Raw genomic sequence first — 22,411 nt, 5'->3', positions numbered from 1 at the left:
GTGATGAGAGTCTCAAAGAAGAACTTTTTTTTACTCCAAATCAAAAATTAATTGACTTACAATTGTTTTCAAGCTCATAATAAGTTTTCCAACCCCCAATAATCATTTTTTCAATGCTATAATTCCAACTGAGCTGATGATGAATATCAACATTTAAATATTTGTATGAAGAAACCTACTCTAAGTAATTGTTATCATAGATGAGATTATCATGGTTGAGTTTTTTGGATTTAATTATCATGACTTTAGTATTATAGTATCAACAATCATACCCATCTTGGAATAGTAATCATGAAGTATCTTAAGTTGGTTTTGGCTTCTAGCTAGACGAACATATTATTAGCATAAAGGAGAAGAATAATGACCATACTTGTAAGCTTGGGACATTCCTCTAGCTTATTAATGTAAATGCCAAAAATATTAAAAGATATAAAACACCCTTACTTACCTCTAATATTACACTTAATTTTAATAGACCAACATTCATGACCTTATTGCTCGTATATATTAATTTTCGATTTTTTTTAGTATATTGACTTTATACATAATTTTTTTTTTAAATTTAGTTATAAGACTTTTTGTCAAACTTGAAATCTTCAAAGTCCAACACGAGCCAACAAATCACAAAGAAAAGTGGCATCCCATATCTGGGGCACCAATATGGTGAGGGTCTTACGAATACCGGAGATCTAGGCCATCGACCACATTTTTCATTGATGGTGCAGTGTGCAGTGGGAATCTGTGGTAGAGAGACATGTGGTAAAGAGGAATGGGCACTTGATTATACAACGCAAAGGGTCCTATTGGATCCAAAGTAAAAGAGCACTGTTGGGATCAATGAAAGAAATGACGCACAACATAGAGTTGAAGTTCTAGGAGGTTTTATCATAGTAAATTTGGCACCGTTTATTGGTTCAAACTTATAACTCGTACATCTCAATTTGAAATTTTAAGTGGGAGGCTATTTTTATTCTCATGGGGAATATCTTATCAGAGAATGCATACATAGAATTGAACACAAACACACAATCTTAAACTTTACATTGACATCAAATGTCTTTTATACATGATGAAGTTTCTAGATTCTAGTTGTTGTTTACTTTTTAAGGAAGTTATTTGAAGTTTCTAGAAGCCTCAAGACAATCTCCTAAATTCTCTAGAAGAAACTAGACACAACTCATTTAATGCATGTGGTTGGAATTTATGTTTTCCAACACTCCCCCTTAATTCCAACCATAAGATAAGCGCACAAAATATCATATAGCACAATTCATAAGACACAAACATGCTCTTACTTGACATGCCTGCTAGTCTAAGTCTCAACCAGGCTTACAACATAATTTGAATTTTCTACAACACATGATTTGTTAACACATTTTTTGTATTCAATATTGTTGCACGTTCTTGGGAGTTATGCTTGTCCTTAATGCTTGCAATTTCTTCTTTTATTTCTTCTTATTGGCTGCCAATATCTGCACACTTAAAAGAAATGTTAGATTTATATAAAAGATCATAAAAAGAACCATTGTCATCCTACTCTTTTAAGAGAGCTTTGCTTCTTTCATCTTTCTTTGTTGACATAGTTGGTTGATTCATGTCTTCAACCTCTTCAATCAACTTTTTTTGTTGCAAACATGTTGTCCTGCATTTGATTTGTGTATGGAGGTAGATAACGCTTCTCACCAAACAAAAACTCATCAATAATATGCTTTTCTTGCATGATATTGAACCACTCTTCATGGGATACATAATTCTCATAAAATTTCACTTCATACCTCTCCGCATCATAGAGAGTTTCCTCACTATCACATGCCACTATATTGTCAACTAGAGACATACTTTTACTTTTGATCCCAATCATGATGCTTTCAACACAATCATCATTTTTAAAAACATCACTTTCATCATCTTCAACTTTCTCACTCTCCTCCATACTATACTTCATTTCAAAAACATCACATAATATTTTTGCATTATGTATTTCACCAAATTCATGCAAAATACTAGACAAAATGTTTTCATCTAACGCTGATATAATGGAAAGTAATACTATGCACTTCTACACTTATCATCAAAATTCATAGAAGTTTCTTGGACAAATTTCCATAAATCTATTGAACCAAGCAATCCTTCCATTTTAAGTGCCCAAAGCTTAAAACTTTTACCTGAGAAAGTAGGCAAAACTAGTATTAATCGCTTCAATATTAAATATGTGTTTTCAAATACTTCATTCTAATTTATATCTTCATTAGGCATGAATTCAATAACAAGAAACATTTCAAATCCTTCTGCAGTGTTTGCCATTCCACATACCAAACACAGTTTCCAAAAAAATAATTGGCATCAAACCCCAACATCAGGGGTTGTTGCACTCACAACTCACACTACCCAAAGCTAAACCCTATATACTTTTCTCAACATATTCAAAAACCATAATAACAAATTCAAATTACCACATAACACTAGTAGCCCAAACAACAATCATGCCTTGATATTCTCAATTTAAACCATGAGATCTTGACAATAAACAAATCCAATATACTTTTTTAAAGGGATAACATAAATATTTCCCTATATCAACGAACATTTTTTTAACAAACACACTTAAAAGCATTCCACTCAAAAGTATACAAAATAATATTTTTACGCAAGGTGCTTTCACAACTTCAATGACAGCGTAAATGTATTAAATTATTTCACTCATTTGAATCGACCCTCAGATACCTCACTCCAAATAACTTGTGGCTGGAGGCTTGTCTACATGGTCCATCGCAGAAATCTTTCTCTGATTGTTGAAAAGATTCAAGACACCACGCTTCTAAATATTTTCTGACGAATCCTCCAGCAGCTACGCTGCAAGCACTTCAACTCGATGGCAACAATTACAGCGACCCATCCGACACTCACAATAACACGCAGCGGCCCTAGTGTTCATGATTGAATAAACAACCAAACAAGACTGTTTATCCAGAGGCACCGTCAATCCTTCTCCAGAGCACAGAGCCCTTCTCCGGATGAGCAGCCACCGTCACACTCGTATCTAGTCACCCCACCACAGACTTAGCAGCAACAAACAAAACACTCCGCTGCAGTCTTCAGTTCTTCATCCCAGTGGACCAATCTGACCGTTAGCAAGCACAAAACAGCCTCACCAATCTTCACACACCAGAAGTTGACCAATCTAACGGTCAGCGAGCACAAAACAACCTCACCAATCTTCACACACACCAGACACTTTCGGCACTCTGACTAAACTTTCACAACCTCAGCCACTACGCACATCTCACCTCAGCGCTGATACCATATCAGAGAACGTAGACATAGAATTGAACACAAACACACGAGCTTAAACTTTGCATTGAGATCAAATGACCTTTATACACGATGAAATTTCTAGATTCTAGACTCTAGTTGTCGGTGACTTTTTAGGGAAGCTATCCGAAGTTTCTAGAAACATCAGACAATCTAATTCTAGAGAAAAAACTAAACACAACACATTTAGTATAGGCGGTTGGAATTAATGTTTCCCCATATTTTAGAATACTATGGATAGCAGTGAAATTAATTGTTCAACTGCTTCTTATCCGTCCAGATATTCCGATCCGCTAAATCCAACATCAAATCAAATTAAATACATTTATGAAAAAGTACTTTATTCCTATAAAGTAAAGAAAATGAAAAGGCGGTTGGAATTAATATTTTCCCACGTATCTTAGAATCCTATGGATAGCAGTGAAGTTAATTGTTTGAACTACTTGTTATCCCTCCAGATATTCCGATCCGCTAAATTCAACCGCAAATCAAATTATATACATTTATGAAAAAGTGCTTTATTCCTATAAAGTAAAGAAAATGAAAATAAAAGATGGAAAAATATATTCATGCTAAAGGGCAATTACGTATATAAAATAAAGAAAATGAAAGGAAAGATGGAGAAAGCTGCACCCACTCTCCACACCATTTCCGGTGAGATAAAAAGTTATACTTGCAAGATTAAACTGACATGTTATTTCTGCTTCTTTTGAATAAGCAGTTTTGATGAAAAAAAGTAAGATGTCTCACGGTAGTGATAAACTGGTTTGGTACCCTCTGAAATGGTATCGGACCTAAAGAGAGGCATTTTGGAACTTGAATATCCAACTGTCAATCAGGTATTCCTGTACGTCAGAAAATTTCGGTTAGTAAGAATGTGTTCGGATCATATTATAGGTTTGATTGGGACTCAAATTTCAGTTGTAAGATTGTTGTTGAGTTGGTAATTTTTATCTTCAACAAATACAGCGGACTCATGGTTAAATTTGACGGGTCCCCATACCCATCAGAAGAAAAATTTTCAGTGACGGTTTTACTTTTAAATTGCACTTTATATGACTTTTAGTATTTATTTTTACCTTGCACAATATTTTTCATATAAAACATAAACATAATCAATAAAAAACATCATTTTTATTTAACACTTAATTTAATAATAGCGAACAGTGAAATTTTCAATAAACAATCAAACACTCAATTTTATATATAAACAATCAAACACTCAATTTTATATATACAGGGGGCATTTTGTTTAGTATTGGCAGCAATTTTACAGTAACATAAATATATTGAAATTCAAAAACATTTATTAAGATATAAGTTAACATAGATTGGTAGAAATCCAAAATTAAAAGCAAAAATCAATTATATCTATCATAAGAGCGTCTTGGCAGATTGTTGTGTCTGATTCATAAATGTTTAATTTTTTCTTGCCAATAAAATTATCTACAAGGAAATTTCTTAAAACAATTTGACAAAGATTTTTAATACTAATCTGTTTTCATTGCTATTGATTTCGGAGGACAAATTAACTTCTACATTGATTTATTATAATTGATTTCTTAAAGCATCTTTCTAAGGATGAAGTAACTTCTACATTTATGTATTATAATTGATTTCTTAAAGCATCTTTTCTTACCAATAAAATTATCTACAACGAAATTTCTTAAAGCAACTTGAGAAACACTTTTGATACTAATCTGTTTTCTATACCATGGATTTCCGAGAATGAAGTAAAATTTACATTTTTTATTATAATTGATTTCTTAAAACATTTTGACAAAAACTTTTAATATTAATTTGTTTTCTCTGCCATGGATTTCTGAGGTTGAAGTAAACTCTACATTTATTTATTATAATTGATTATTGCAAAGTGGATTGATTAACACAATACTTCATGTTAAACAGTAATCATTGGTATTCACATCTATTTAAGATTTGTGAGACTTCACCTTGGCAATCATCAACTCTATGTATTGGTGTGTCAGTTAAGACAATCGTGTAATTAAAGGTGAAATTCAGGATTAAAAACGCCATATTGATGTTTAAATGTGGCAATTGATTTTATGGTAAGAGAAATATACTATTCAACAAGTAAAACAATTGAAAGAAAATGATTTAATACAACGACCATATCTTTGACTCCACGCATAGAACACCAATTAGAGCTTCAATTGTTAATTAAATGCAAAATTTCTGAAACAAATACATGAACTAAAGGGTTGTGTACTGTTTGATGCAAAACGTGAGTAATTTGGGACATAGAGAATGAACTTTGAAATGAATTCCCACCACGAGTTTTAGTTGTCTAATTAAATGCAAAATTCCTAGTGACAAAATCAAGTAAAAGAGTCTAGGCTTGTTCGTCCAAAAAAGAGTAGAGTCATTTAATTCACCAATAAATCAAGTTTGGCATTGTTGTAGAAAAATAGACGTGAGTTTGAGTACTTCAGAATTACTTGTTTCTCGCTTCTGCTAATTTGATTTTAATTACTTCGAATCTTAGGACACTTTCTCTTTTATATTAATTTATCTATTAATTCAAAAACAAAAAGTTTATGAATTTCCAATTAAATTGACAAATTAAATTAATTTTCACAATAAGACATAATGCACATAATACCATCACAAACCAAAGTAACATATATATATATATATATATATATTAACTGGAAAAAAAATAAACCAATTCAAACAATAAGAATCTTTAACTATTAGTCAACTAACTCAGTTCAACCCTACAATACCAAGCTACCCCTTCAATTCAATAAGATCATTGAAACAACAAGATTTCAAACTAAAAAGGAAAGCAATCTAAATGTACTAACCAGCGTTCCATTTGGACCCTTTGAGTTTGTCCTGAGGTCAAAAGTCCAGCACGCACTGCCTCCAGATGAATTGAACTTCATGTACATTAACAAAAGATAAGCACTCTACTCTCAACAATGTAACCCTCTAACAAACCTCAACCTTTCCTTCTCCGCTATGCCCAACATCTAAAAGAAAGTGATTCAAGCCTCCAAATTCATATTATAGGCAGACCCGACACTTTAAGTCAAGTTATTTTTGTCTCCTCCATTCAAATAAAGCAAGGAGAAAAAGTTTAATGTAACCCTCTAACAAACCTCAACCTTTCCTTCTCCGCTATGCCCAACATCTAAAAGAAAGTGATTCATGCCTCCAGATTCATATTATAGGCAAACCCGACACTTTAAGTCAAGTTATTTCTGTCTCCATTCAAATAAAGCAAGGAGAAAAATAAAACTTTTATAAAGCTTTCTGGTCAGGGTACATGATGAAACCAAGGGGAATGCCCCTTAAATACTTTCGTTGTTCATACTGAGGCTGCCTTGGTCATGAAGCCTCTACATTTTACAACCCACAAAAAAAAGAGCTAGAAACACATCAATGAATTCTGTGGATTTCATAGCAACAACATACAAACCAACAGGGGCTCACAATTTACAAACACCAATGACTCTATCTAAAAAATCAACGCCCACACCAGATCCATTCATTGATCATAGTCACTAGAAGAACATCCCTCCTTTATGCTTACAGGGTGCTATAGACCGTTGAACCCACTGACACCATTTTTCATGCTCCAAGGTTTTGTATCACACTTGAGTTTCTTCAACCATTGAACCCTGTAAGCGTGAATAAGGAAGCACTTCAACTATTTGTACGCTTCTGTTCAGGGTCTTTAGCTGGCTTGCGACGCCAAGCATTTATAACTCGTCTTGGTTCTTGTTGCATTTCATATGAGGGCTATATTTTGATGTATCGACTATGGCTATTAGCTTCTGGGTATTGGCTTCGGTTGTAAGTATTGGTGGTGGTTGTTAATTTGAATTTACCTATTTCACAATATGGGTTCGTGTCTTCATTGATGGCATTGATCATTCCAGATCTTACCATTTATGGCATTGATCATCTCAGATCTTACCATTTATGTGGTACTTTATTAAATTTAGCCCTGGTTTTCTGGTGTCTGATGGTTTTATTGAAGATCTTGAAGCTTTCATCTTGCCACTCCACATATCCCAATATCAACTTGATATATATATATAATTCTCGAAACTTCTTAATTTTTAACATGCCCGTCATTTGACATTTTTAAAAATTATATGCAAGTTACTCTTGATGTGGTTATATGAGAATTCACTGTATTTTACGGGTAAAAACCCAGAAAACTGGTAAACGGGCGTCAATTTTAAAGCCTGAGCAGCCTATAAAAATGAGTTTTTGCTTGAAAATGACTTTACAAGGAGATAGAAAAGCGCATCCACTCAACTGAAAACAAAGTGTGTCCGGAGGGAGAGGGAAGAATGGATTAAATATTCCATATTAAAGTATCACGTGGACTCTTATGTTTTCCATAAACATTTGTATTTGTTGTTAGATAGTTGTGTAAATTGTCCCTGAGATAGTTTTGTAAATTTCAAACTTCCTAGAAATTGGCTAGATATTAAGAGATTTCTAAATAAATAAGCAATAATTCTAAAACATTTGTTTTCGATATAAAAACTTCAAAGATATGAAAAGCAAGTAACAATTAAATTGGAAACAAAGTGTCTTAAAGTAGAGGAAAGTGGGTTAAAAATTTCGCATTAAATTGTTATGAGGATTCTCTGGCCACAAGCATTTGTATGTGTTAAGAAAATAGTTTGGTCAATTTTACTCTACTTCAATCTTTACAAATTGATATGACATTAAAATATTTTTTCAATACTCTAAACAAATAATCAATAAATGGAAAAAATACTGCCTTACACATTGACATGATATTAAAATATTTTTTCAATACTCTAAAGAAGTAAGCAATGGATGGAATACAAACTTCTTAATCAAAATTTATTTTGCTTAATTTTTTTCCTCAGAGAACCACTGCAAGGTATTACTTCAAGTTTTTCAATGGATTAATGTGTTAGAATTATAAGAGTAGTTTATTATTACAGTCTAAATGGGAATTAGGAAGTTAGTTACAACGCAAGCCACAAAAATAGTTGAAGTATTTTTTTGAATTTTATTAAGCCTGATTTAGTGTCAATTTGTTAGAGAAAAAGTTATAAATAACAAAATTGGTAAAAAAATATTAATAAGAAAGTAATAAAATGTATTTATAAATTTGTTTATTAAAATTTTATATTTAATCAATTTTAAAATTACATATCACTTAATCCAATATAATCAATTTTAAATAATTTATAAATTACAACGTTAAAACTATAATTCTATTTCTTCCACTGAAATTATGTTTATGAAATAAAATAATAAAAACACTAAAAAAATATCATTTTGTTTTCTCTTTCGACTCTATAGTAATATTTGGAGTTGTCTTTAGTGCTAAAATTTTGAGGTGAAATCTTGATTTGTGTTATTTAAACTGATTTTTTGACTATATATATGGATTCACCATGAAAAACCCGTAGGGCACTTCACTTCCATTGCGCAAGGGTTACCCATGAAACTTGTAATTTCAATAAATTCCTGCGAGATTTTAGAAAAATTAGACCAAAAAACCTACCAAAAATTCAAAAAATCAAGCTAAAAACAACTAAAAAAATATTTCATTCAAATAATAAAATATACATATAAATAAAAAAAAAATATAAAATACAAACATGCTATCTCTTGCATATGATTATTCGGCATACAACTATACTCCATGTAATATAAATTCTGGTCTCAGAAAGGTACCCATCTTCCACCAATTGCACTTCCTATAGCAAGTCTGGAGTAAATAGAAGTTTTATCGACGAGAAGAACAACTTTCTTAAAGGAGCATCTTACTATTTTCTTCTTATACCTGACACAGATTCGATCAGCTAGTTGAAATCAATATTGCATATTCAACTTAGTGATTTAGGAATACCAAATTGATTTTTTTTCACTACTAAAAAAATTTGGACCATTTCTAGATTTGTGGGTGCCATCCTTGGGCAAGGGCCATACTAATCTTCTCTATATCATTCCGATAATTTTATCGGATGTATGTCTCCGAAGAGATGAAGCAATACCAAATTGGTGTTATATTAAATGACTAAGATAATAATAAAGAAATTGGATTCAATATTGAGCACCGCTCCAAACATAAATATGCAAACTACTGGAAGAGTGGTATAGTATTGAATAAATAATTTAAATAAACTTTATCATACAATATATTAAAATGTATTTTTTTAATATTATTTCTTAATTTTAATATGGATAAAATTTTAATGGAGTTAAAAAAACATTTACAATAAACCTGTAAAATGATATTATCTTCAAATATAACAATATTGCTGACCAATGAACACGTACAGTGAAATGATTCCTAAATAAAAAATTTAGGAAATATGAACAATAAGAAACTCAAGGCACATCACCAAATTCTTCCCGGAAGAACTCATTAGACCTTGAGTTCTCTGATATTAGGACTCTCCTATTTCAAAGGACTCCACACAGTCCAGAGTTTTTCTGTTAAGAATCCCATAAGAGGTAGTACCATTCTTCTTATATAGCTCCTCTCCGACCCAACCGTATTAAAACATTCTTTCAGCTGAGGCCTACTCTTCTCCTCTTTGCCAACATAATCAGAGCTCTGATAAGACTTGCCCGTTATCAACTTCTCCTCTCTTCCAACGCCAGAAATCTCTCGACCCAAATCACTGTTTGATCCCAGCCATGTTATGAGCTCCTTTGCATGCAATTTCTCTTCCTTGGCTTTCATTTTCTTCCCATTTCTTCTGCTCTCAGAGGCAGTTCCAATCCCAGCCATATGATCTTCAAAAATCTCGATGCCCTTGTGAATGAGATCTCTGTTTGGAGAACCATTCCAACGACCCCAAAAGCCCACATAACACTCAAAGCAACTGCAATCAAAGGAATGCCCATGACAGCTATGGTTATTCCTACCCTTCCTGTTGTTCTTGCCTTGATTGTCCTCCATGGAAAGGGCCTTCAGAGAGCAAGCAATGAGATAAAATAACACTTCCTGGTCCTCGTGAGGGAGCGTGATACTGAGCGTGATTACGGTCTCAGGAAGAAACTTCGGCACTGAAACATTCTCCAACTTCTTCTGGGCGCCCATGGCGTCTGAAACTCTGGATCTCATGTATTCTCAGATAAGTTCAGATCATGCTTAGCAAATTTGTTTATGGTAGGCAAATAAATGATGATCATCAACACCCTGTAATAAACTTAAACTTGTGATTACGACAGATTTTTGTTCAATTTTGTATAAATTCAATTTGTAAAGGTAAATTTAACTGGAAAATATGTAAAAAAGACTCCTAAATTTATAAATATAATAAGACTCTAAATATAATAAGACTCTGGGTACCTTAAAAAATTAACAAATCTTGTGATTCCAACAGATACCTATCAAATTCGGAACAAATCGAAGAAAAAACTATACCACGAAAACTCTATAACATAGAGCAGGTAGAGTACAGCGTAACATACTAGCGCTTGAACAGATCCGTCAACTCTGTTGCAGAGATAGATTAGGTCGCACAGTCCCAGATTGCTTCGTCGCCAAGGTATTGTGCATGAAGGGCAATGCTATATAATAATGGCTCTCTGCCGTTATATTTGACTGCTTCCGAAGTTCTCTACTCTCATACGTTTTCTTCGGAATTTTTATGTTTGCCGACACTTTTTCCTGTACACCGTATGCAGCTGAAATACATGCGTTGAAAATGTTTCGCTCGAAGATTCCAAAGGAGCCGCCGGCATGTCGATTGGAGGTATACGGTTCTTGAAAAATCAACGGGGTTGTGTCGTTTGACATCTCTGGATGAGTTTTTTCGATTCAGCGTTATTTAATTAAGATGAATAGAGTTATCACCTTAAAAGGAATAGTTTGTTAATAGTTTGCAAGGTAAACATTAACTACTGTATGGCTGTTTGGCAGGGTATTTGGAAATTTGTTTTATTAATGAGTAATTTTTAAGGAATAGTTTTTCATGTGATTTTTTGGATTTTTTGGTGTTCGCCGAAAATTTCTAGGTAAATCTTGATTTGTAATATTTAAATTGGTTTTTTTACTATTTATACGAATTCAGCGAGGTGGAAAACCTCATAGGGTACTTCGCAGGGGTTACTCATCAAACTTGTGATTGCAAAAATTCGTATCTGATTTAGAGAAATTAGACCAGAAAAACCCACCAAAAAACTTTCAAAAAATCACACTAAAAACAACTCCAATTTTTAATTAAAAAAATAGATAAGTTTGAATTTCTTTTAATAACATACGGATGGGTATTAATATTTTTTGTGTAAGTTTTTTTAAATGCGGATAGATAGGGCTGGATATTAATAGCATATGTTTGTGTAGTTTTTTTATTATTAAAATTTATGAAAATTGTATTTTTATGTTTTTATTGGAATATGCTGTATTTTTTTTTTAAATAAAAGTATATGTTTTTAATTATTATATAGTAACTCGTATTTATCTTGTATAGATATAGAATTTATTTCTATCTTAATTTATTTATTTTTGAAGAAAATGAGTTTTTAGTACGAGTAATAAGAAAATAAACACTAGTATGGGTAGTCTAATTTATAGAGGAAATGGTTTTTTTCAGCATATATTTTCTGGTTAGTTTTAATCAAAATTACTGGGAGATTTTTAAAACCCTGAGTTTGAAATGTTTAATCTGCAAATTTGAGTGCCTCTGGGTTTTTCAGGATGCTAAATCCATATATGCATTCAAAAATGTATTTTAAACAACAAAAAATTCTTGAAATTGTATTCCTAGATTTTGGTGAATTATGGTTCGTCTACGAGTTAGACTACGCCATATAAATTTAATCACTATAAACATTGATTAATGTCAAAACACTTGTCTCATAAATACTAGTATAGTTATATAAATTAAATCACTATAAATGTTGATTAATGTCAAAACACTTGTCTCATAAGACATTGCAGACATTTCACATTGCAGGGATTAAAACAAATCATAAAATTTATCTAAATTATAATTTTATTCTTATTATTATAAAAAAATTAATAATGAGTTAAACATAGATACATTTAAAGCGGTGGTAGGAGGGGGAGGGATTTTAATCAATTTTGATGGAATAACTAAAGTAATCTTTCCATGGGGCCTAGGAAGAAGATCTAACAATCAAGCCGAGATGTATGGGCTCTTGCAATGTTTATTCATCACCAAAGACAAGGGTGTGGAAGAATTAATCATCTTAGGAGACTCTTTAATTACAATTCAATATCTTAATAGTGAAAAGAATCCAAAAGATAACTCTCTTGCTAGGATTCTCCATAAAATTAGAAGTTTAATGACATCTCTTCACTCTAGGAATTCTTATCATATTCTCATAATCAATAACATGGAAGTTGATATGAATCTGACCTCGAGATCAATGAGCAAAGGTTAAGATGTTTGATTCCCTAATTGCACAAATGTCTCTAAAAGAATGGATCCTCCTTAGGCCTTGTTTCAATTGGAATATGGTTATTGCAATAATTAATATGAAATATTTTCCCCTTCCCATATATTCCCATTCCCCTGCTCCATGTAATAATGATTCTCAATCCATTTAAGCATTCTTGAGGATTAATATTGTCACGGTCTCTCTTCAAAGCATGTCAAGTTACATAATCTATCATCATGCAAGGGAATTTCTTCCCGCCTCGCATACTCGAGACATCAAAGCTCACCTGCTTAAGCATTGGAATTATCCTTCACTCAGTTTAATGATGAACCTTCTTAAACGATGCACAGGGAAATTTAATGTTATGGAGATGGAATTCGTGTGGAACGACAAGGAATGTAGAGTTAAATTGGCAAGATGCCTCTCTTCAACGTCATTCCATTTTGTGCTCTTCCTTCCAAGTGTGTTGTCTCCCCAGACAACTGTGAATTTGGTCTTGGTTTGACTCCCAGTCTCAATTGTGGCATTAAGACAGTTTCCCTTTTAGCATCTCTGTGAAGAGCTCCAATTCAGGCTTCAATTGTTCAACTGGATAGTGTCGGGGTGGGTGAGGCATTTGTGCTCATAGGAATTTTGTCACTCTAAGCTAGATGGTTTGAAGGCCAACCTAAGATATTCAAGACAGTCATGCCCTGCGAATCTCAGCCTGTCGCAAACCTCTTTGAAGGAAGGTACTTTTGATTTTCTTTTTTTTAGCTCTGTATTCCGCATAAATTTGGGTCTAGATGGAATTTCTAGGGAATTAGGCTCCTTCCTTGGTTACAGGGTCGTTTATGGGATTATGTTAAAGTTTTTTTTGGTTTCTCCTATGAGTTTGCCAAAAGTATATGGAAATTGTATCAACTCTTTGGTCCAAATTCCTATTTCAAAGCTTGCAGTTGAACATTCACCTCTCCATGTCATAAGTTGGGAAGGTATTAGAAGATTATTGGTGTCGATGCCTTCTCTCTCCCTTATGGGTTAGGTTTCTACTCAAAGAAGTTAAATGAACATTGATTCAAATTTTGAGCCCTCATTTGCAAACAATCCATGCTCTCATTTCTTGTCCTCCCATGAAGCACTCCACAGGGCAGATTACGATGCTTGCTAAGCTCTGCCAGATGTTTCATGCCCAGATTGAGCTTAATGATAATATTCTGACTCTCCAATTCTAGTTCTCTCATTTGGTTGATGAATTCGATGCCCTCGAGAATATTGTTATGGACCTAAAGCTCAATAAAGAAGCACAGACAAATGAGAGATCGATCTCAACAGGCCAACTACAGATAGTAACTAATATCTCCTGCAAGCTCGACATGTGGATTTTTAGCTTTTTGTAATCATGCAGATGTGAGACTATCTAGTCTTTTTTTGGATATGGTCTTTTGATTTGTGTAATCATGTAGACATAATATTAGTCTGTCCTATGCTAGTTGTTTTGGGTATTTTTATGTAATCATGCAACCATGTTAAGATTCTACCCTTTGTTAGTATTTCTAGGTCTTTATGTGTAGAAGTTTAATGTTAATAACTTACAAACATATCTAAATATTGAAGATATAACCCTCATGTAGTTTGTTGCGACCATGCACAAATTTATATCAATATTACTCGATTTTGTTTAAAAAAAACATATATACATTTATAAACATATGCAACGAGACTCTTGACCATGGAGATTCATCTTCACTTCATCATAGAGATTCTTAACCTATAAATATGCTTTGTTACAATACCATGGCTTACTAATACCACATGCCTAAAAATCATAACTCATATTCATATGACACATGTTCATATGACAATTTTTCTTAATTAATCAATTTAACTGAAAGGTTGAAAGGGCATAACTACTTTTGAGATATTTCTCATAGATGTAGAACTATTACTATGATTATTTTAGAATATTATATGGAAACTAAATCCCTACCATCCATCCAATAATTATTGATAGTTAAATTAAAATTGTAGAAGCTCTATTCCAAAATAGACATGTTTATTAGCTTAATCACTTATAATTATTGAGACTGTTTTCAGAATAATTATATATTTTTTTACGTTTATAGCGAGGTATTTTACAAATTAGTATGAGAGGTCCATTTTAGACCCGTATTTATCAAGCAATTAGAGAGATCATATTTTTTGATATGTAAATTTTATTATCATTGGGTTGTTAGCCTAGTATAGATGAGATGTTGTAATGTCCTATCATGTTGAACATTTTGACTCACTCAAATTACAAAAAGAAAAAATTAAAACATATATAATATGATTAAAAAATATAATTAAAAATTAAAATTAAATTGACGTAAAATAGTCAATTTATTGTTGTCATTTTTTAGGCTTTAGGTTTTGACAATCCATGGTTTTGTCAATGATATATATATATATATATATATATATATATATATAGATATATATATATATATATATATATATATATATATCCATCTTAACTTTGAATTTAGATCAATCAAGAAATTTAAACTTTTTTGAAAGTAAAAACAAACGGCCAAACCTCTGTAGCGCAACCAAGTTATGGATATTCCACTAGATATCCCTCCTTTTCCAGATTGGTCATAGATGCTCTACTAGACTCTTCAACCATTCAAAGAGTACCAACAGATTTCTACCCAGAATATTTCATAGCTATCATGTTTATCATGCACCCATCGAGGTTGATTATCCTTAATATGTGGTTTCTCAAAGCAATCAATTTGTTGGAACCACCAATCTTCTACATATTTTTGGGTTAGCTCATCATTCATGCTACTAAAATGTCATACACAGTAAATGGTCCCGATAATGGAACCTCTTGTTTGCTCAAACTCAAACCAGGGTTTGCATAGGTGTCTAACAAAGTGGGTCTTGCGCCTTAGTTGGTATAACCTAACTAAAGGGAGGGAATTGAGGGAAGAAAATGGTGGTTGGAAGAGTCCTTTCAGTCAGGTAGGTATTGAGTGGAAGCTCACCCTTATAGTTCTACCCTTCTAGTTGTAACAGTAAGTATATAAATTAGGATTTTTTATTATTTTTATAATATAGTTGTTTTGCTTTATAATATATGAAAAGATAAAATTAAACAAAATTATATAATTTATTATAAATTAAGAATTAGATAAATGGTAGAAAAATAAAACATTTTAATTAAATTAATGTAAATGTCATTTTAGCTTTGAAGATTTGGGAGAAAATATGGAACTTTAATAGTCTTCCAAAAATAAACATTTTATGCCCTATTGCAAAAGAGAGATATTTTAGGACCCTCATGGTGGGCCTTATATAAGAAAATCCAAGAATTTATTGGGCAGTTTTTTCTTGAATGCCTCTTTTCATCAGTATTTTGGCGTAATGTTCTCTATCATATCCACCCAAGAATAATTTGGCCCAGTGCTATACATGATCTGTTGGGAAAGTGGGAGAAATGTTATTAGGGTTTCTTTACTAGAAAAAATTTATGAAAAGAATTTGTGATGCAACTCCTAAATTTGTTTGTTGGACATTATAGTTGAATATAAACCAAGTTGTGTTTCAAAATGATATTGGGAATAGTGTCAAATCAGTGGATTTTAATGTAGAAATATTATTCCACGATTGTGTGTGTGTCCTAGATTAGAGTTAGTTCCTATTTTCTAGGAGATGGTTTTGATCTCCCTAAATTGAATGTAAACTTATATATTTCTGATTTTATGATTAATGGAATAGAGTGTACTACTTGGGCAGTCTCTAGGTGTAGCTTGCTCACCTATGATTTGCTAGATTTCAGTGTGTAAGTTTCATTCTAGTTTGGTCTTTCCATTTTTAACATGGTATCAGAGCACAAAGAGTTGGGTCTCTGGTGAGAGAGCCTTGGTGGCTAGATTGAGAGCCTTGGTGGTTCAGTTAAGCCTTGGTGGCTAGTTCAATTGCCTTTGTGACAGAGCGCTGAAATTTTGAGGAAGCCTGATCAGCGCTGGTTTTAGGGGTCAAACCCATGTTGATCAGCACTAACTTTGCACTGTGAAATAGTGTTGATCAGCGCGACCTGTTGTACGGTGAAAGGGCATTGGTGTTTTTTTCTCGTTGGAGGTGGCCTAAGACTAAAATTGATTGAGTTGGTGGTCTTGTCCAACTTTTTTTTAAGGCCATCTGTCTGGAGTTGGATCCATAGCACTTGAATCTGGAATTGTTGAAGGATGTGGAGTTTGATCCGTAGATCGCCTGTTGGAGGATCGAGAGTTTGATCTGTAGATTGACTGTTGGAGGATCTGGAGTTCGATTCATAGATTGACTGTTGGAGGATCTGGTGTTCGATCCGTAGATCAAGTGTTGGATAACTGGATCTGGAGACTGGACCAATGGATCTGTTAGTGGAGTCATGTTTTTTTCACAATGAATAATCACATTGTAGAGATGTCGTACCTGAATGAGAGAAATAAGCTCGACGGGACAAATTACGCCAACTGGAAGTTCAAGATGCAAACACTGCTCGAGGGTTCTAGTGCGTGGACAATTGCAAGCAGAGATGAAGTAAAGCTGACTACAGATGGTGGTATCACAACCGCATCGGTTCAGGATTGGGAGAAGAGGGAAAATAAATCGAAGGTGTTGTTGAAGATGTCGGTAAAGGACAACATAATCCCTCATATCCGAGAATGCAAAACTGCCAATGACATTTAGGTGACACTCAAGGATTTGTATGAAACCAAAAATAAAAATTGCTTGTTGTTTCTAAAGAGTAAAATTGTCTCCATCGAAATGGAGGAGAATGAATCCGTTGTTTCATTCATCTCATGGAGGAGAATGAATATGTTGCTACATTCATCTCACAGATCAAAGAACTGAGAGACAATTTGAGCGACATAGGGGAGAAAGTGTCCAATATAGATCTTGTCACAATTACCTTAAATGGTAAGATAGAGTATTATCAAATGTTCATTACAGGGCTTGCAACGAGGGAGAAAGGTCCCACCTTTGAAGTTTTGATGGGGATCTTGATGCATGAAGAAGAGAGATGATGAATCTAAAGCCTCAGAATGCAAATCTGGAGTTGGTGGCAAAAAAAAAAAAATCAAAGGGAAACAAGGAGAAGGATAGAAAAGTGGTGGTCCATCCTAGAAAAATCCATTTCAAGGTATGTAATTAGCTAGAAATGATTTAGGAATTAAGTTTTTTTACTGTGGCAGAACTAGTTATATTGCTAGAGATTGTTATAAAAACAAGACTAATGAAGCCAGACATAGACATAAGGGGCATACAGGGAATTTTGCTGGCGAAGATCAAAATCATGATCTTAAATTATTTGTGTCTGATGTTGCTCTTGTTGTTGAGACCGATGAGGTAGAAACTTGGTTTTTGGATTCCGGAGCATCCACTCATATGACAGGTAATAAACACTAGTATGAAAATTTAAAGGAGATTAGCAATGGTGTGAACATCTACCAGGGAGATGACAGAGCATATCAAATTAGAGGGTATGGAGATATTCCTGTGATATTTCCTAATGGTAATATCAAGCACATCCAAAATATAATGTATGCACCTGGTATTAAAAAGAATTTGATCATTGTCTCCATGATTGCAGATCAGAATTTAAAGATAGAATTTTTCAAAACTTACTGTGTTATAAAGGATTTTCTAGATCATCAGAAGTTAGTCGGATCAGAAGTATGATTTGGAGGTCTATATAGGTTGAATGTTATAATACCACATCAAGCTTTAACTTCAACGACTATGATAACAGAGAATCTTTGACATCAAATGTTTGGTCACATCAACCTTCATGACTTATTTCTGCTACAGAAACAAGGTATGGTTGATGGACTTCATGTTTTAAAGAATGAACATATTGATTGTGAAGGTTGTGCACTTGGGAAACTACACAGGGATGAATTTCCATCTAGCTTAAATAGGAGAAAGAAAGATATACTCAAACTTGTGCATACTAATATATGTGGGCCCATGTGGACAAGGTCCTTGGGTGGAGCTTATTATTTCTTGTTATTTGTTGCTGACTGCACAAGATATTCTTGGGTATACTTTCTTAGAAGGAAAGGTCATTCTTTCGATTATTTTAAATAGTTTAGAAATATGGTTGAAAAGAAGACAAGGAAAGTCATCAAAATTCTTCGCTCAGATCAAGGGGGAGAATACAGGCTTGGAAACTTCATCAAATATTGCAAATATCATGGGATAGCACAACAGTTTACAGTACCCCACACTCCACAATAGAATGGGGTTGCAGAGAGGAAGAACAAAACTCTGGTGGAGTGTGCACGCAGCATGATAAAAGGTAAGAACCTATCCAATGGTTTTTGGGTAGAAGCAATTATTATTGCAGTTTACTTAAAGCATAGAAGGCCAACTAGGTTTCTTGATCTCAAGACTCCATTTGAGCCTTTGTATGGTTTTAAAATTGCAGTCCATCACTTGAGAGTATTTGGCTCTAAATCTTTTGCACACATTCCTAAGGAAGATAGGAATAAATTGGATGTTAAAGCTATAAAGTGCATATTTGTAGGGTATTGTTCTAATTTCAAAGCATATAAGATGTTTAATCCATCTACTCACAAGGTGTTTGTGAGTAGAGATGTTATCTTTCATGAACATGTTGATGAAGGGAATAAGGACAAAATTTATGAGGAGTGGCACATGTAGTTACTGATTGATGACATTAATGATGAAGCCAAAGACAGACATTTACAGTAGCAACAACAAAAAGAGGAACCTCATCATGTGGATACATTCAGCAGTTGAATTACATTCAGAGGTGAGCAAGAAATCACACAGGATAGAATTGAGGCAAGTTTGTTACCAAGGAGATAAGGTAGGCATACTCACTTACCTGCAAGGTACAAAGATTATGCTCTTGTGACAAGTATTTTAAATGTTGTTGAGCCCATGAATTATAATGAAGCAAATCAGTGTGATGAATGGAGGTCAGCTATGAAAGAAGAGTATGAGTCCATAATTAAAAATAAAACATGGGAATTGTTGAACTGCCAAAAGGAAAAGAGCACATATGTTATAAATGGTTATTTAAACCTAAGTTCAAAGCATATGGTAGTGTAGACAAGTATAAAGCTAGGCTGGTGGCCAAAGGGTACTCACAGAAAGAAGGAATTGATTATGAGGAGACTTTTTCTCCTGTAGCTAAGTTAAACACCATTAGAATGTTAATAGCTCTAGCTACTAAGTACCATTGGATCTTACACCAACTAGATGTGAAATCTTCTTTTTTAAATGGAGAGTTGAAAGAAGAGGTATATTTAACACAACCAGAAGGGTTTATTAAAAAGGGGTAGGAACACTTTGTCTGTAAATTAAAGAAGGCATTGTATGGATTGAAACAGGCTCCTAGATCTTGGTATGAAAATATAGACTTTTTCTTCTTACATCATAGTTATAAGAGAAGTAAAAATGACCCAAATATGTATACCATATTTGATTCAAAGCGGCATATTGTCTTGATTTCATTATATGTTGATGATTTGATTGTTACTGGAAATTCTAATGAATTAGTTGAAGAAATTAAAGTGTAGATGTCACAGGTATTCAAAATGAAAGACCTTGGACAATTGCATTACTTTTTGGGTCTTGAAGTCTGGAGAGATTCTGACCAAAATTTTGTTACTCAAGGGAATTGTGTCAAGGAACTATTGAAGAAATTAAAAATGTATCAATGTAAATCTACTTTGGTACCTATATAATAGAATTTTAAATTTCATAATGATGATGGTTCTAAAGTGGTGGATGTTACATTATACAGACAATTGGTTGGAAGTTTGATTTATTTCACTACAACCAGACCTGACTTAGCATATTTAGTTAGTGTGTTGAGTCACTTCATGACAAAACCTCTTGAAAATCATTGGGTGGCAGCAAAAGGTGTGCTGAGGTATCTTCAAGGAACTATAAATTTTGGCATTAAATATACTGATTCTTTTGATGTTAAATTGATAGGCTATTTAGATTCAAATTGGGCTAGAGATCTGAATGATAGAAGATCTATAACAGGGTATGCTTTCAATATTGGGTCCGGGGTCATTTCTTGGAGCAGTAAAAAGCAGAGTATTGTATCTTTATCATCAACAGAAGCAAAGTATCAAGTTGTATGTGCAGCCACTTGTGAAGCAATTTGGTTGAGAAGACTTCTTCATGATGCACGAGAAGAACAAAAGGATGTTGCGGTGATTAAATGCGACAACCAAAGTTCAATTAAGTTGGGAAATAATCCTTTTTTTCATAAAAGCACAAAACATATAGATACTCAGTTTCATTTTGTTAGATAAAAGGTTCAATCCAAAGATATTTTTCTTGAATATTGTAACACCTATGAAAATGCAGCTGATATCTTCACCAAGCTTATTGCAAAGATTAAATTTGAATTGTTTAGGGAGATGTTAGGTGTGCAAGTGAATCCTTTCTCCGTTAAGGGGGGGAGTTGAATTTAATGTAGAAAGTTTGTTTCATAGTTTTGTGTGTGTCCTAGATTAGAGTTAGTTCCTATTTCCTAGGAGATGGTTTTGATCTCCCTAAATTGAATGTAAACTTATATATTTCAGATTTTATGATTAAGGGAATAGAGTGTACTACTTGGGAAGTATTTAGGTGTATATTTCTCACCTGTGAACTGCTATTTTTCAATGTGTAAGTTTCATTCCAGTTTGGTATTTCCATTTTTTAACAAAATATGCAGCGAAAGTAATTGGGCTTTTGGGTGAAGCCCTTCAAGCTAAGGGAATAATAGATGAGGACCAACAATTAGGTGTGAATGAATTTTCATGGGTTAAAGGTTTTAATATTAAATCTTATCCTAAGGAACAAAAAGGTGAAAAGGAGAAATGGAAACTAAGGATCTCCAAGGAAGAATTCCAAGACTGGCTCATTCAACAAAACCAGTGCATATTATGCTTTGATGGTGCAGCCAAACAAAACCCAAAGGAATCAAGAGAAGGGGGTGATTTTTCATCTTGAGAAACAATGAGAATATAGTTTTGCTTGGGGACTCAGAAGTACTTCTAATAATGTTTATGAAGCATATGCCCTTCTCCAAGGATTAATTTAGCTTATTAAATTGGGGATACATGACATGATTATCATTGGATACATGTTAAATATAATATCTCATTTAATCGATGGATCCCTTCCCCTTGATATGAAGCTCTCCTATATTTTTAGGAGTATACATAATTGTTACATTCTATCTCAAGGAGACAATATTTCCACATCTTAAGAAGTAACAACTCCAATGTTGATAAGCTAGCTAATTTGGGATCAACTCTTCCCAAAGATGAATTAATTTTCTAAGGGGAATCATCTGAATCCTATATCCCTTAAGGCTTAGCCAAATGATTCATAAAATGTTTTTATAAATTTGTTTAATGGGAAAGGGGTAAGGGCACCACATGGTATGCATGTTGGAGCTACCTTCTATGAATTTAATTCAAGAAGGGTGAGGTTATAGTGGCATCATCCAAGTGAGAATGGAAGGTTACATGAAAGGTGACAATGTCTAGTTGTTGGGGATTTAAATGGCTTATGGAGTGATGATGATGGCGACAGGGGCTGGGATCTTAATCCAACTTGTTGTGCGGATCAATCACAAGTGTTGAAGGGGCATGCCTTGGATGCAAGAAGTATGCCTTATGATTAATCCATAGATAATATTTACCCGATATTGTTTAGAGGTTGGATT

The 22,411-nt window shown here is 33.4% G+C and overlaps 1 protein-coding gene and 1 pseudogene across 4 annotated transcripts; both read right to left on the bottom strand.

Moving 5' to 3' along the window:
• Positions 1-9,212: 9,212 nt before the first annotated feature.
• On the bottom strand, positions 9,213-9,322 carry LOC149213881 (U6 spliceosomal RNA; annotated as a pseudogene).
• Positions 9,323-9,551: 229 nt separating this feature from the next.
• On the bottom strand, positions 9,552-10,855 carry LOC149213880 (uncharacterized). 4 transcript variants are annotated; one of them, XM_089390823.1, is made up of 2 exons: positions 10,640-10,855; positions 9,552-10,486 (listed from the first exon to the last, which is right to left on the bottom strand). In XM_089390823.1, exon 2 carries the CDS (start codon positions 10,409-10,411, stop codon positions 9,740-9,742), a length of 672 nt encoding a protein of 223 aa, XP_089246949.1. In that variant the 5' UTR covers positions 10,412-10,486; positions 10,640-10,855; the 3' UTR covers positions 9,552-9,739. The 4 variants fall into 4 exon arrangements, with proteins under 4 accessions (XP_089246949.1, XP_089246948.1, XP_089246951.1 ...); XM_089390822.1 differs by having other exon boundaries at positions 10,678-10,855; XM_089390825.1 differs by having other exon boundaries at positions 10,762-10,849.
• Positions 10,856-22,411: the final 11,556 nt, after the last annotated feature.

The sequence above is a fragment of the Pinus tabuliformis genome, chromosome 1_1 (assembly GCF_031772625.1).
Source record: "Pinus tabuliformis cultivar Carrire ecotype Pingquan chromosome 1_1, CPIR1, whole genome shotgun sequence".
In the NCBI taxonomy this organism is placed as follows: domain Eukaryota; kingdom Viridiplantae; phylum Streptophyta; class Pinopsida; order Pinales; family Pinaceae; genus Pinus; species Pinus tabuliformis.
The sequence above is the reverse complement of the archived record's forward strand: the minus strand, read 5'-3'. Positions and strand labels throughout refer to the sequence as shown.

What these genes read in the sequence shown, in the direction of transcription:
- LOC149213880 (XM_089390823.1), bottom strand. Translation starts at nt 10,411, where the DNA reads ATGAGATCCAGAGTTTCAGACGCCATGGGCGCCCAGAAGAAGTTGGAG.